This window comes from Colletes latitarsis, chromosome 4 (assembly GCF_051014445.1).
Source record: "Colletes latitarsis isolate SP2378_abdomen chromosome 4, iyColLati1, whole genome shotgun sequence".
Taxonomy (NCBI): Eukaryota; Metazoa; Arthropoda; class Insecta; order Hymenoptera; family Colletidae; genus Colletes; species Colletes latitarsis.
The window spans coordinates 36,948,088-36,963,011 of record NC_135137.1 but is presented as its reverse complement, the minus strand read 5'-3'; the positions used below and the strand labels follow the sequence as shown (position 1 = coordinate 36,963,011).

General features: G+C 40.0%; 1 protein-coding gene across 1 annotated transcript; it reads left to right on the top strand.

Moving 5' to 3' along the window:
- Window positions 1–21: 21 nt before the first annotated feature.
- Window positions 22–9,671, top strand: Daw (activin beta chain dawdle). Its single transcript, XM_076763728.1, has 4 exons — window positions 22–876; window positions 3,889–4,146; window positions 7,146–7,528; window positions 8,792–9,671. The coding sequence occupies exons 1-4, from the start codon at window positions 438–440 to the stop codon at window positions 8,957–8,959; spliced, it is 1,248 nt and encodes a 415-aa protein (XP_076619843.1). The 5' UTR covers window positions 22–437; the 3' UTR covers window positions 8,960–9,671.
- The last annotated feature ends 5,253 nt before the right edge of the window (window positions 9,672–14,924 follow it).

Below are 14,924 nucleotides of genomic sequence, written 5' to 3'. Positions count from 1 at the left end.
TCGTCTCTGTCCAATCCGCGCGGCATCCCCCCGCTCATGGAGCAAAGTTCGGACTGTACCGAGAAACGACGCGCGGAGTAAACTGACCGAGGGATCTTCAGTCTTCGCGGATGAGCTGCTTGGAACGTCCGGATCCGCGAAAAACGGTCGATCGAGATAGAGTAACGCGTTGATCGAGCGGTCTAACAGTTAACCGGGAGATTCGAAACGGTGAAGAGGTCCGCGTCAAAATGCGGATGAACGACTCGACGTACGTCGAGGCGAGCTCGTAGTGACGAGAGTCGCGACGATATTTCGTAAGATCGTTGAATCGATGCGTGGCTCGATGGGAAACGTATGGGTGTACCGCGAGCCGCTAATTTCCACGGTGTTGTCCGAACGCGAGAGCCAGTGAGAGAAGAAGGGAATTCGCGGCTAGTGGAAAACCGATCGGAACGATGCGTCCCGTTTACCAGCTGCTGTTTCTGGCCCTTCTGTCGATGGGCAATCGCGTCGAGGCTATCTGGCCCAAGGCCGCGAACCCGTTGTCCCCCGTTTGGTGGAGCTCCTATTCGGGATCGTCCGATTCTACCTCCTCGTCGTCCGCCTCCTCGCTGACGACGGAGGATTGCACCGAGTGCGCTCACAACAAAGTCACCTTGTTGGCGAACGATCCGATTTTGAACGAGCTGAGGGTCGAGTACGTCAAGCAACAGATTCTCAAGAAATTACGACTATCCAAGCCGCCCGCGATATCGATGCCACTATCGACCTTGCCAAAGCCGCTGATAAACGGTCGTGTGCTCGAACTCCGACCCGGGGCGCCCCTCGAGCCGGAAAAATCGGTCGACAGCTTCTACGGAAAGACCGATCAGATCGTCGTTTTTCCAAACGAAGGTTAGTGTATACACTGGTTCGCGAAATCAGTATTTCGGAGAGACGGATTAGAAACGCTCGTCGACGGGCAGATTCGGCTCGATGTACGAAACAATTGTAGGGATTTCGTGAGAATCGCAGAATCCCAAGAACGGGCGACGTTCTCGACTCGCCGGGGCGTCAATAATTCAGACCTGGCCTGAAGCGATTCTCCTTGGACGCTTGAACTTCCAACGGGGTTGAATCGCGTCGTTGTGGCAGAAATAAATTGACATTTTGCTGCGTGGACAGATTTAACCCTTTGAATTAATATTTTCGGTCTACGATTGTTTTGGCTTTTTTTTTCGTAGAAAATAATCTTCGCTAACCGATGTGGTAGCTATCTAATCCCTCCTCTGAGAGAAAGATGAGTAATGCTATAGCTAATAATAAATAAATAGGAGTGTTTTTTTGCAGTGCAGTTGAAATTCGTGGGTTGTTGACCCTCGAGCAACGTTCAACGAACGTCGACCCTGCTCTTTGTCCACAAATTAATAAATCAGCTCTCTGTCCCGACATTCCACAGGGAATTTAGCGTATTTATTTCTGCGATTTCACTAAAATTCTATCCAGATTGATTTAACATCTCAACTTGAGAATTAATCTTGACTCTAGATTCTTTTTTAGAAATTGAAACCTAAAACTACCATCCTCTCAATTTTCTCTATATCATAGTAAAATAGTACTTAACACCTTACCGACCGGTAGTTGACATCTTTCTTATACCTATATTAATGTTAAATCAATTTTCATAAAGGTTCTCAATATGTCGTTTGCTTTCTGTTACTATGGTGCGATCAAACCTAGTAATATTTTTTTATTTTCATGACAACCGGTTAATAAGCGGTTGGTAAAACCGATTAATAGGATACCTATCGGTAAAGTGTTCCCAATTTCTAAAAAAGTGTTAAATCTTGACGTCTTGTCTTTTGCATATTTTCCATTTGACCAAAGCCTATAATAATTGTATTCCTAACAATGCACTCAAATTTCTAAGTACCGATCGGTAAAGTGTTTTCAATTTCTAAAAAAGTGTTAAATTACCCAATCTTGACGTCTGGTCTTTTGCATATTTTCCATTTGACCAAAGCCTATAATAATTGTATTCTTAACAATGCACTCAAATTTCTAAGTACCGATCAGTAAAGTGTTCTCAATTTCTAAAAAAGTGTTAAATTACCCAATCTTGACGTCTGGTCTTTTGCATATTTTCCATTTGACCAGAGCCTATAATAATTGTACTCCTAACAATAGAAATTTCTAAATTGTGGATAATGTGGGTTAACAGTTTGTTCTCGACTACATTTTCTCGACGCTCGAGAAACCGACTCGAGTAGATCACTATACTTGTTCCGCCAGCTGTATGCGCGCATGCACGCGCGTTTTCGCGTTCGACGTACACGTTTCCCGGTGTAAATGCAGCCGCACGAAAAATGATTTGCAAGTGCCCGCGTTCTCCCTTTTTACGCTTGTCGCTCGTCCACGACACGGTGTTGTTCTTTTCCAGACGACGAACAGCGTCAGCGTCATAAAACGAACGAGTACGAGTGTCGCGTAATTGCAGGCACGTCATTTCCTTCGGAACAAACGAGAACAGAGTCGGACCAGGACGGTCTGACGTAGTGCGCGTCGTCGGGCGTAGCTCCTCGTTCCGCCAGGTCTATTCGTTACCCCGTTGCTCGCATTTAATCCTCCTCGCTGCTAACAACGGCCAAACAACGGCGTTTTTACCCTAATAATATTCTAATACCGTTCGATCGCCGAGAAAAACAAAACGTCGTATATAAATTTCAACTCGAGAGAGTAAAGGATTATGGTCGTGGTACGTTACCGACGTAGAAATGCTAAGAAATGGATATTTATGATAGCGTTATTTGGAAACGAAGCGGTTAGAAAAGACCACGACTGAACCCTCGGAAAAGCCTCAGCATTCCAAGAAAATAATGATCTATGGCTCGGCGAGACACGCTGGGAATAATTCAATACCAGCTTCCCCGACTCGACTAAACCATCAATTCTGATCTTTACTGTCAGCTGATGGATCGAGAAAGGGGCGCCTTAAAAGAAATCCACCCCCCACGCGAATCGTCAATGGCGAACGTTCTCTTTCGCCTGGGAAATTTTTGATCGTCCATCGTATTTTCCAGACGCTATCGTTTGTTCGAATCGTTGCAAAACAATTTCTATGGAAAAAGATTTTTCTTTTTCAAAGCGTTCGATAACTATGTGCAGACATATTTTTACTCGGGGAACAGACTTTGGAACCGAAAATCTTGTTAGTCATTGACAGGCAATAATGTGTATTAATATAGCCAAGTAAATTGTTTAAAAATTAGTATTTTTCTTGGGGAAGTATAGCTTGTTATAAAACTTAGTCTGGTGCAAGCTGAACCTAATATTTAAGACATTTCGATTCCACTCCTGACAGTCGAGTTCTTTTATCTTTGTAATTATAAAGATATAATTTTTATTTAATTCGAAAAAAAATAATTTAAGCATTTAAACGACAATTTTATTCTATATTTTCGGTTCCATTTTCTGACGTAGAGTGACTATACTCTTATTCCTCCAGTTATCCCCGTACATTAAATGTTCCTCGTTTAACGAGGAATAACGTTCCAATTTATATCGAAGATAAATGTTTCATCTCGGAAAAATGGACAAAATGCAAGGACTCCCCGATCCAATAATAACCCTAATCGACGATCGAAATAGAAAATCGAAAGACCGAAGGACTGATAAGCACGCGCGCCTCGTATACTCGATTTGGCAATGCAAGATGTTTCTACCATGGAAGTGGAACTCGCGATCAACGATCGAGCAACTCGTGCGATTCGCGTAACGTGATTATCTGTCGTGCTCGTGGAAATTTCAAAAAAAAAAGAAAAACGAAAACGAAATCTGTCAGATCGCAAACAAGTCCGCAGGTACTTGTAAAATATTTACTTTACCGTTACTATACCGTAACGTTCTTTTTATTTTGGTTCCCGACAGGCGTCGCAGACTCGAAGAAGTGCCGTCACAGTTCGAACCATTTGACGGGATTCAATCCCGCGGCCTGTTTCACGTTTTACCTGCCGAACGAAATGCAATTCGTCGACGTGACCTCGGCGCAGCTTTGGTTTTACAAGGAGTACGACGAGAACGACGACCTGAATCAAACTTTCGTGCTCTCCGAACTCGATCACTGGGACCTGGGCGAAAACTTCGAAAAGAATACGGTAGTGGCAATCTTCGAAACTGATATCGGAGGTAGGTGAATCGAAAAGTTCTCGATCCTCGCTGATTCGCGTACGTCCGTGCATAGAGTAACTCGCCCTTCTCCGATCCCACCCTCTCTGGCCGCGTTATCTACGCGACGGGTCAAACTTTATTTCACACCGAGAGCCAATCTGCGATTTCCCGCCATATTTTTAAAAGACTCGAGTGTCCCGCGACGCTCGACAATATTTTTAAACCTATTTCTCCATTGTGAAATTAAAGGTGAAACGAATTGGTGTGCTTCGCATCTTCGTCGTTACTTAAAAAATTCAAAGTGAAATCGATTTTCCAAAGCCATCGTGGTATTATGTATTTTTTAAAATAATCACAGTCGCGTTTCCTCGACTTTGATAGCCTTCGTTCGGAGTACATTGTATTACATCTTCGTCGTTACTTAAAAAATTCAAAGTTAAATCAATTTTTCAAAGCCATCGTGGTATTGTGTATTTTTTAAAATAATCGCAGTCGCGTTTCCTCGACTTTGATAGCCTTCGTTCGGAGTGCATTGTATTACATCTTCGTCGTTACTTAAAAAATTCAAAGTTAAATCGATTTTTCAAAGCCATCGTGGTATTGTGTATTTTTTAAAATAATCGCAGTCGCGTTTCCTCGACTCTGGTAGCCTTCGTTCGCGTTCCTCTGTGGTCAAAGTTCTCGTACGTGCCCAACCCTTCGACCGTGGACAATTTTTACCGAGCAACGGGCAAAAGAAAACTCTACGAAGACGACTGTAACGATAATGGCGGTTCTACGTATCTCTCGCTAAGGACTTTAGACTGTGGGAATGGGCATGTCGGAAAAAATACATCGCCTTCGCGATACAGATGCAATCCCGCTGAAAGACCGTGTCGTACACCCGCCAGTACAGAGACGATTTAATGCTCGTAAATAACGCGTTGCTGGAATCAAATTTCCATCGTACAAAGAGCGTCGATGTATCGAATACACACGATTCTCTTTCCGTGTAAAGAAGACGTATTGCTTATGGGGAAAATAGAGGATCCCGTGCCGTAACTTTAAAAAATTGTGCAGAAAGAAAGGAACTATTTACGAGAAAAGTGTTTACAAAAAGCCATACATCGATAACTCATAGCACGCGTATCTTGTGTTCGTTTTTCGTTAAATTTACGTTTTTAAATACGTAATTGCTCGAAACTGTTGTTTATTATTGTATATACGCGTGATAGATATTTAAAAAAAAAAAGTCGTTATTTAAAATTGCGTTAAAGCAAAAAATTCGCTCGGAAAAAGATTGAATCGATTCTCTTTTCCTGGACCGTGTTAACGCGTTCGCAATGTATTTGACGACAATTCTATCAAGCCACGCTTTTGTGGTTTCCAAGCTACACAATAACACGCGTGTTGGAAGAATCGAACGAACGGTTATTTTATTTTCCTCGCTCGCGCCAGTGATTTACAAACTTTTCCCAGCGGCGTAAAACGTTGCAAGAATAGTAGATTCTTACGGTAAAGGGTTCTCCGTGTTACCCACATTTTGGTCGATTAGTTTCGAGAGGAGCTCGCGATGCAATTAATTTTCTTCTGTTTCGCTTTTTTAATTTCCCGTGGATTTTATAAGTCATCCTCATTTGTAACGCGGTGACACGGCAATCAACGAGTTAAATCGAAACCGTGTAAAAAGTGAATCGATTGTACCGAAAGTCCTTTCCAAACTGAAGCCAAAGAATGTCCTTTTGTTTCACATTGAGTGAAATTCACTCGACAGATCTAGATCGCGAACTTATTCTTCCCCTCGATTACGTTTCCATCGATCGAAACATCGAATCATGGAAACTAGTGTCCGGTATCCGTTTAAGAATCTCTTGGAAGCGAAACTCTTAAATGGACATCGGACATAGCGATCAAAGTATGTTAAATCTACGTAGGAACCAGAGATGGGCAATGTTCTTTCATGTAGAGAACAAATTCGAATAACGAATAAAATATAAACTCTTCGTCCATTATTCGTTCGATAAAAATATAAACTTCGCTTCTTTTCGCTGTTTTATTGTTCGTAGTTTAAATTATTGTTTGGGAAAAATAAGTCAGTTGCTGCACTTTTATGTTGTAAATAGTTCTATGGACCTCGACTAGAATTGTTCGATTCTTTTACCGAAAATACGACCACCTCCTATATTTGTATTTTGCACTGTGATGGATGGAAAAGGCATCATTTAATTGAAATTTGTAATGGTCTTGGTTAGAAGGATGCAGGTGTGAATCTAATACTCCATGATAGTATTGACTGTTCGTTTTAGTCGAATGCAATACGAAGCTTCCTATATTTGAAAACACCCATACCATTGCAATGCCTTCACTGAAATTGAATCTGAAAAAAACTCTGTCTTTTCATCTGCCATATCGATAAGAATTAAAACCATTTGATATATCTAAATTGAAATTCTTTTCGTCGGTCAAAACAATACGAATATTCACAAATTCGAATTGAAAACACTTTGATTAATATTCATATTCTCACGAGCAATATCCCGACGTTGAATTTTATGCATTATTTTATAAACGTGATATTTCCCCCATTTTTGGACTTTTCATTAAAGCTCTTTTACGGTTTCTATCCTCATCCATTTGCTTTCGATAGCATTTAGAAAATACAATTATCGCGCGTTTGTTTCCTCTTTTGTTTGTGGTAGCTCCAATCTCAAGCGTTTCGTTTCGAAATATCAGAGGCTTTACCACCGCCGAATAAAACAATAAAAACTCATAAATCGTTATTTGCATAAATAATGCGAAGCTGAGTTTCCACGGGATTATTTTTCATCTTACACGATACTACGAACAATAAAAAAGCAAGAACCAACGTGTACCGCCATCGTTCACCACAGTATTAGGAAACACTTGATGGACGTCACGAATAAATTACTGTACCTCGTTCCTATCGATTATTTTCTAATTCGTATACAAAGTTTTGCTCATCTCTGGTGGAAGCGCGCGATCAAAGATCAAAGCGACCAAAGGGATCGCTGTTTCAGAGGGTTGGGTAAAGGCGGACGTAAGCTTCATGCTGAACAAGTGGGTGGAGGAGCTTCGATTGAACCACGCGATACAGATAGCTTGCAGCACCTGCACGATCGACCGCGATACCGCTCCTGTATCCGTCGAGCAGACTCTGAAACCGTTCCTGGTGATCCACACGTCGCCGTTACCGCAGAGAAACAGGCCGAAGAGGAACTCGAATTGCCTACCAGAAATGAAGGAATGCTGCAGGGACGAGCTTTACATAAACTTCGAGGACATTGGCTGGAGCGACTGGATCCTTCATCCGAGCGGATACAACGCCTACTTCTGTCGCGGATCCTGTTCCTCGGCGGCCTCGTTGACCATCAGCGGATCTCCTTACAACAACGTCATCAGGGTGAGCAATCTTTAAAAAGATTTATTCGAAAACAATTTGTCGTTACAATTAAAAATCTTGAAAGTATCAACCACCGTAAATGACCGTAGTTACGAAAGATACACAGGGTGTTCGGCCACCCAAGAAATTGTAATGGAAGATTCTAGGGGCCAAAATAAGACGAAAATCAAGAATAGCAATTTGTTGGTGAAGGCTTCGTTAAAAAGTTATTAACGTTTAAAGTTCCGCCAGTACTGAATTTTTTTCTCGAAAGCGGGTAGGATTTCGGGGGTATGTTTAATGACCAAAAATGATTGTAATTGACCCCCGCAACTGAAAATAATTTTTCCAGAACGATTTGAAATTTTTTTTTTTCGTCGAAAAATTTAAGCACCTACCCTCTGTTGTCTTTTCTTAAAAATTCGTTTTTCATTTTTAGTAATTTTGTTTGACGCCCTATAGAAAAGTTGTCTAATACTTTTTCGTAGGTACCCATGAGCATTAGTTTAGAAAAAAGTTTCAATAAAATACACTCACTATTATAGAAGTTATGGTTATTTGAAAATTGGACGATTTTTATGGGGTTTTTCTCATTTTGCGGGGTCAAGGAGCAACTTTTCGAATATTTTTAGAATTTCTACATATTCTCCACCAAACTACGCGTAGTTTGCTTTTTTAAACATTAAAATCGTCCAATCCGTTCAGGAGTTATGACATTTTAAAGATTCGCATGAAATTTAAGGGAAGTATTTCTGGCCTCTTTAGATTTTTGATAAAGAATTTTTTTCTCGAAAGTGCGTAGGATTTCGGGGGTATGCCTAATCACCAAAAATGCTTGTAATTGACCCCTGTAACTAAATAGAATTTTTTTAGTACGATTTGAAATTTTTTAATTTCGTCTAAAAATTTCAGTACCTTCTCGAATTTTTTTCTCGAAAGTGAGTAGGATTTCAGGGGTATGTCTATTCACCAAAAATGATTGTAATTGACTCCCGCAACCGAAAATAATTTTTCCAGAACGATTTGAAATTGTTGAATTTAATTGTCAATTACTTTTTAACGAAACCTCTATCAACAAACTGATATTCTTGATTTTCGTCTTATTTTGGCCCCTAGAATTTCCCATTAAAATTTTTCCCAGGAGTGACAATGTATAGAACTTTCCAGAAGCGTTCTTTGTTGTCGTTTCGCGTTTAGTCGTGAAACGATAAATGTTAAGATAACAGTTTCCCAAAACGTGAAATACAAAGTCTCGCTACTATCCATTGTCGTTTCTTTTTCCAGAGGCTATTCGCGAAAACCAGCAGCACGGAACATCGCAGAAGCGAGATCGTCCCGTGCTGCTCGCCCACGCAACTATCGCCCATTCAGCTGCTCTACGTCGATTCGAACAACACGATCACGCAGAAAACCCTGCCCAACATGGTAGTCGAAGCCTGCGGTTGCATGTGATTCGTTACTCCGTTCGATTTCGACGCTACGTCGAACTTGCGTCGGACAAACGGATCCCAGCGGGGGAAAGCATTGGACAATTCACGTTTTCCGACTCGTTCGAACGGCGTCGCGGGACGGCCGATAGACTTGTGTTTCACTGTAAACAACCACCGATCCCCCAAAAATGACATTGTCGCGATTATTTCGAGATTTCGATAACGACCGCTCGGTAATCACGATATAAATGAAATTAAACGTCGCGTAATAGCGATTAAAAAAGGATGCGTCACACCGTTTGCACGCGCGACGATGTAAACGAGCGAAACAGTATTTCTTTTTTTTCTAACTGTACTCGCCGCTTGTACAGCACGGACGGAGCCCACAAGCCGGCTTTCGTATATTTAATCGATCGATACGAGAATTTATTTATTGTTAAGCAATATCGTCGTTGTTGAATCAACGAACGGATCGAGGGAAAGGGTGCTCGTTTCGTCGGTTCGTTCGATCTTGTAACGGAGCCGATCGGTAGAACCGATTTCGATACACTTAATGGAGATACTTGGACGGATACTTAAAAGTAAGCAAGCACGCGAGGAGTACGCGCTAGGCGCGAAAAGAGCTCCGATGACAAGTCTCGATCGTTTTTCTTAATTTTCCAATACGCCTGTTGATAACACCGTGAACGCTGTAACGACAAAAACGATTACAAATATAAAACACGACGTTTCGAGTGACGTTCTTTCACAGAAACCCTACCCCATCGTCTACAAAATCGGAAACGAAACATTCGCGTAAATGCCCCTGTAAATAGAAATTCATCTGTACGAATTTAATATGATCTTAACAGTTATAATTGACCCATCCCCTTGGTATACTTTCTATCAACGTTTCGGCTTACGATACAGGTGACGATCTCCATATTTGTCGAACACGATCTATCGAGGTTTTTAATGTTAATATATGTTTTCCTTCAAGTTTCGGTTTCGTTGCAGACCACAGGCGTTTCAAAGATACACGTAGATACTTGTGAAGCTGAATATACACGCTAAAAGAAGTAAAGAAACATCGTGTGAGTACGTACCCTTGTACTCCTTAGTTTTCGAGATAGAAATCATTAAATGATCGCCTTATCCTTCTCTGATGTTAATAAATCATTTCACAGATTATAGGATTATACATGCACCTATCAATATCTTATTTAATATAAAAGTACGACGATAGTCGTGTACGGTCTCTTGGTCGCGAAGCTGTTTCATTATAACTTGTGCAATATACTCGAGGAACACCTGATATTTTACGAGTGCAAAATGTTGGGACACAGGATGGACACGTGGATATCGAACATTCGTCTTTTCGTGACTCCAAAGGTACGTGGAATATTTTTTCTTTATTTCAGCTTCTTAAGTATATCTGAACCACCCTTGTATCGACAAATGATAATTTCGAAAATATAAGTCTCTTCTACTAGATTTTCATAGCTTCTGAAAGCAATGAGCTCGTACAGAGACTTGCTTTGTATAAAATATGATAATCTAATCTTATCGCGTTCAACTAATCGAGCTAAACATCTATATCTGTATCTGAATACCGAATTTGTTTTAAACATTTTTAGAAACACGTTTGCATTACGAATATTGTTTGCATTCGAAAAATTTATTAAGAAACAGAACCGTGGAAAGTTCCTTTTATCTGAAGTCGCTCGCTGCGCGAATACTTCTAACGCTCACTGTACTTTCGTGTGTTCCTCTCTGCAACACTTTTGTTTTCGTTGTTCCCCGTTGGGAAGCGTTTAACCGATTAAAACCGCATAGTGCAACAAGAACGAGACCGAGGGCGAAAATGAGAGCGAGAACGTAATCAGGCAATAATGTGCTGTTCCAACGTGTCGCTCCAAAGTCCGTCGATTACTTTAATTAAACATAAGATTACACGGGAGAATGAAAACAATGGATTGTTAAGTTGATACCATGACACGTGACACGCGAGGTTGTTCTATTGCCGCTTAACATCCCAGCCTGACCTTTTCTGGTCCAATCCGCGGATCAATTCTATTCGCAAAGTGTCAAGTTTAACACTAGGTTTACGGTACGCGTCAATTTGACGCATTCAGATTCTAAATTTAACGTTATAGGACTCATAAATATTATTTGTTAGCAATTTATGTTGAATTGAATTGATGTAATGATATGGATGTATACTCTAATTAAAAGAAAAAACTGCATATTTATGCAACTGTTAACGTAGCGAATTATAATAAAAATATGCGCAACGAGTGTCCGTAAACCTAGTGTTAAATACAAAATCACGTTCTCGCCTCTTTTACGATAGAAATTTACTCGTACACCCGCCTTATCCAGCTTCGTTCTCTTTTCTACCTTTTAATGAACACTATCTCTACCAAAGGTAGACATCGTTTAAAATTTTAACTTGAAATTATTTTCTATATCATTTTTCCCCGATAACACGATATTAAAGATAACACAATTTATCGCGCAAAACCACGATAGAACCAGCATTAAATGGCGTTCTAGATATTGCCGACTGCTAATGCCCGCCATTTTGAGGGATCTTTCTTTTTACCTACTATAGGAAAGATGTGTAATCACAGACAAAGTATAGAATAAATCAGAAACATAAAATAGACTAATATCGGAAGCATAGACGAGATATACGAGCAGACCTTTCACCTTATGGACATTGGTGATCCAATCTGACTGCCATACCGACCTGAAAATTCGGGGGTGATTTTAACGTCCTCTTCTCATGGATGGTGGTCAGTTGAGAAACTATTCATTGAATTAGTATTGATAGGCAAACAGCTGTAGTGTGTACGTAAATACATGTGAATTGACTATGGCAGGGATTGAAATTCGTTTTCAGATCTGTTGGTAATGTTGTGAGTGACACGAAAATGGTAATGGGGTTTCGAGACCCCATAAAAGAGGGTCGAAAAAATACACTGGGTGAAAGATCTATTCGTATATCTCGTCTGAGACAATACGCTAGAATCTTTGATGAATCAATGAGAATCGAAACTAATCTAACGAAGAAACTCTATATTTATGATGACCTGTGCAAAGCGGATCGCAGCCAATTTGCTAATATTATTTAGTTTTTAATTAATAATTGTATTACCCAGCTAAGAATGATACGATTATTGATTAAACGCTAAATAATATTACCCAGGTCTCACCACGTGGAGGTTGCTGCGAATGGAGACCCACCCTAACCGAATCCCATCCACCCTCCATTAATAAAGAGCCTCTGTGACCAACGATCGTTGGTCGAGGAAGTAACAAACTAAAGTGCAACCAGTGAAAGGTGCACAACCAACGAAGAGAGTATTTGAACCAAAACGAGAATTTGTATTAAAATAGAACCCTGCCTGACATAATAGTTAATATAGATAACGTTGACCGGAGAAGCAATAAACGGAAATGCAACCAATGAAAGAAACAACCAACAAAAGAGTTTTCTGAGAAAGAATTTGCCTGTAAATGCCCATCAACAAAACAACAAAATATAGCCTGCTTAATAGAATAGTTAATACGGACAACTAAACTCCTGCAACTATAAATCTAAATTAATTTACATCCTACCTATCTGATTATTTAACAAAATACATTAAAATATGTACCTCTGTTGTATCTTGTGTTTATCCTACGATGATTTCCTGAAACACAAACAAAACAATATGAAACAAAATTATAACAATTCTTAATTCTTACTTCAGTAAACCTAGAACTTCCATAGGAATATGCTCTGTAACAGAAATTTAATAGATTAGAAATAGAACAAACAAAAATTTGACATTCGTAAAACTACAGACACTACAACCCCTGGCAAGTGCAGTGACAAAGTAAAAATAGTACATAATATATGTTACTTTGATTCTACAATATATTCGTCGCGAAATATCTTCTTGCACGTAAATCTAATGATATATTTTAATAAGTAAAGAAAGACTTTGGTTATCTTCGATATCGAAGATACCCAAAGTCGTCAAATCAATTATGAAAGTGAATTTAATTACTGAAAAATATAAAGAACAATTGGAAACTACACATTTGACACTAATTTTAAAATGAATATAATTATAAGTAAAAGATATTAGAATGATGACTCTACTTTCGATCGACGGTACGATATTTGTCATACTAAAAATCGCGGCGTGCAAAAACATCGCACGTTTAAATAAAACGCGACGCGACCCGACGCGTGCTCATAGCGTGCAGTGAGTGTGGGTATCAAATTGATCCCCCCCGGCCTTGATTATCAGAAAAGCAAGTCACGGTTGAAACTGGTCACTCTACTTCTCTACGTACACCGCCGGGTCCCAGAGAACACACGATTACAAAGGGACCCGACTTAGTACTGAGAAAGGACCTGAATCAAGACCTCTCGACGTCGGTTATGCTCTTTTCCGGATAAAGAGGAGAATAATCCCTCCGCCAAGGCCCCACTTAAGCTGAACCAAGCTGCACCGGGGTTGAAGCGGTTAGAGTTATCAGACCTACTACACAGGTGATCACGTGTTTCATTCCATTAAACAGAGGTGATCGAGCAAAACTCTCTGGTCCTTTCAGTCGAGACATAATCTCGGAAAGCGAGAACCAGAGATCGAGCGACCGAGAGAAACTGATGTATGTACTCATTATATATTCATTTTAAAATGAGTGTCAAATTCAAAATAATTGAATCTACTATGACATTTGTCATCTTAAAAATCGCGGTATGCAAGAAGATTCTAATTTTAAACAAAAGATCCGAAGATAAAACAATATACATGTGTTACTATTCACGGGTATGATTCATAACCGCGGTCATTGCACTTGCCAAAGAGAGCACATATACAACCAGTCACCCATGTCGGTTAGGATCTTTCGTCCTACGACATGGGGGCCGGAGGAATAAAAATCATATGCAACTCACGGATTTCAACTGTTACTCACAACGGCCCGGCATTGGTCAGCATTGGTCAGTATTGGTCAGTATTGGTCAGTATTGGTCAGTCCTGGTCAGTCCTGGTCATTCCTGGTCAGTTCTGGTCATCAGTTGTCAGCCCATTTCACTATTTCGCGAGACCCGATCCCCCTGGGGGACCCAGAGGTACTGAGGGAGTACGCTAGCAGTGATCCTTTATACCTCTTCCTAAGGTGGAAGAGTGGGGAGACGGAGACCAAGTTGACAGTTAAAGACAATTTGGTCTACCGAAGAACTATTTCGGTTGGCCCTACCTTTTGGATTCCTGGACCTTTGATCTTGATGTCAGCCTCACTGTTGACCATCGATGACCATTACCTAATCGTTGTTGACCAGCGAATAACCAACGACCCATTAAAACCACGACCAAGTCGAAGATTAAAGCCTTCTTACAAGGATTCTCTTAAAATTTAATGCACGATCTTTTTAACATTCTATTCCATTTTGAACGAGTGTATCTCAAGACTAGGAAATAAAAAAATAAATGTTAATCGGACATCGCGGATAATCGGTACAATAAGACATACAGTAAGGAGAATAAGTGACCACAAGTTTTGCATAAATCATTATTTATTACTAGGAATATAAAAGAATAACAAAAAATGAACATTATAATTATTTTTATCACAGTTAGAAGTAATATAAAAAAGTCTTTCAGTAATTAACATCTTGTTGTTTATGAATAATACAAACAATAGATTAACTCAGTTTTGCACCACGTCTAATATTTGACAATATTTAATATATTATTCATTTTTAATATTTCGTCCGTAGTGGGGAGAGCACAGCGTGTGTCAGCCATCTTAACCCGTCCGGTGGACAAATTATTTACGCATACTGAAGGGCCCTTTCATTATTCATACACCACATATTGTTAAGAATTGTTCAAACTATTGCGCTGGAAAGTTAAACAATGCTAAGTTTTATTTATAATTGTTTAATTCACACCATCGTCGAGTAAGTGCTTTGTATGGAGTTCACATACAACAATTGGTATTCT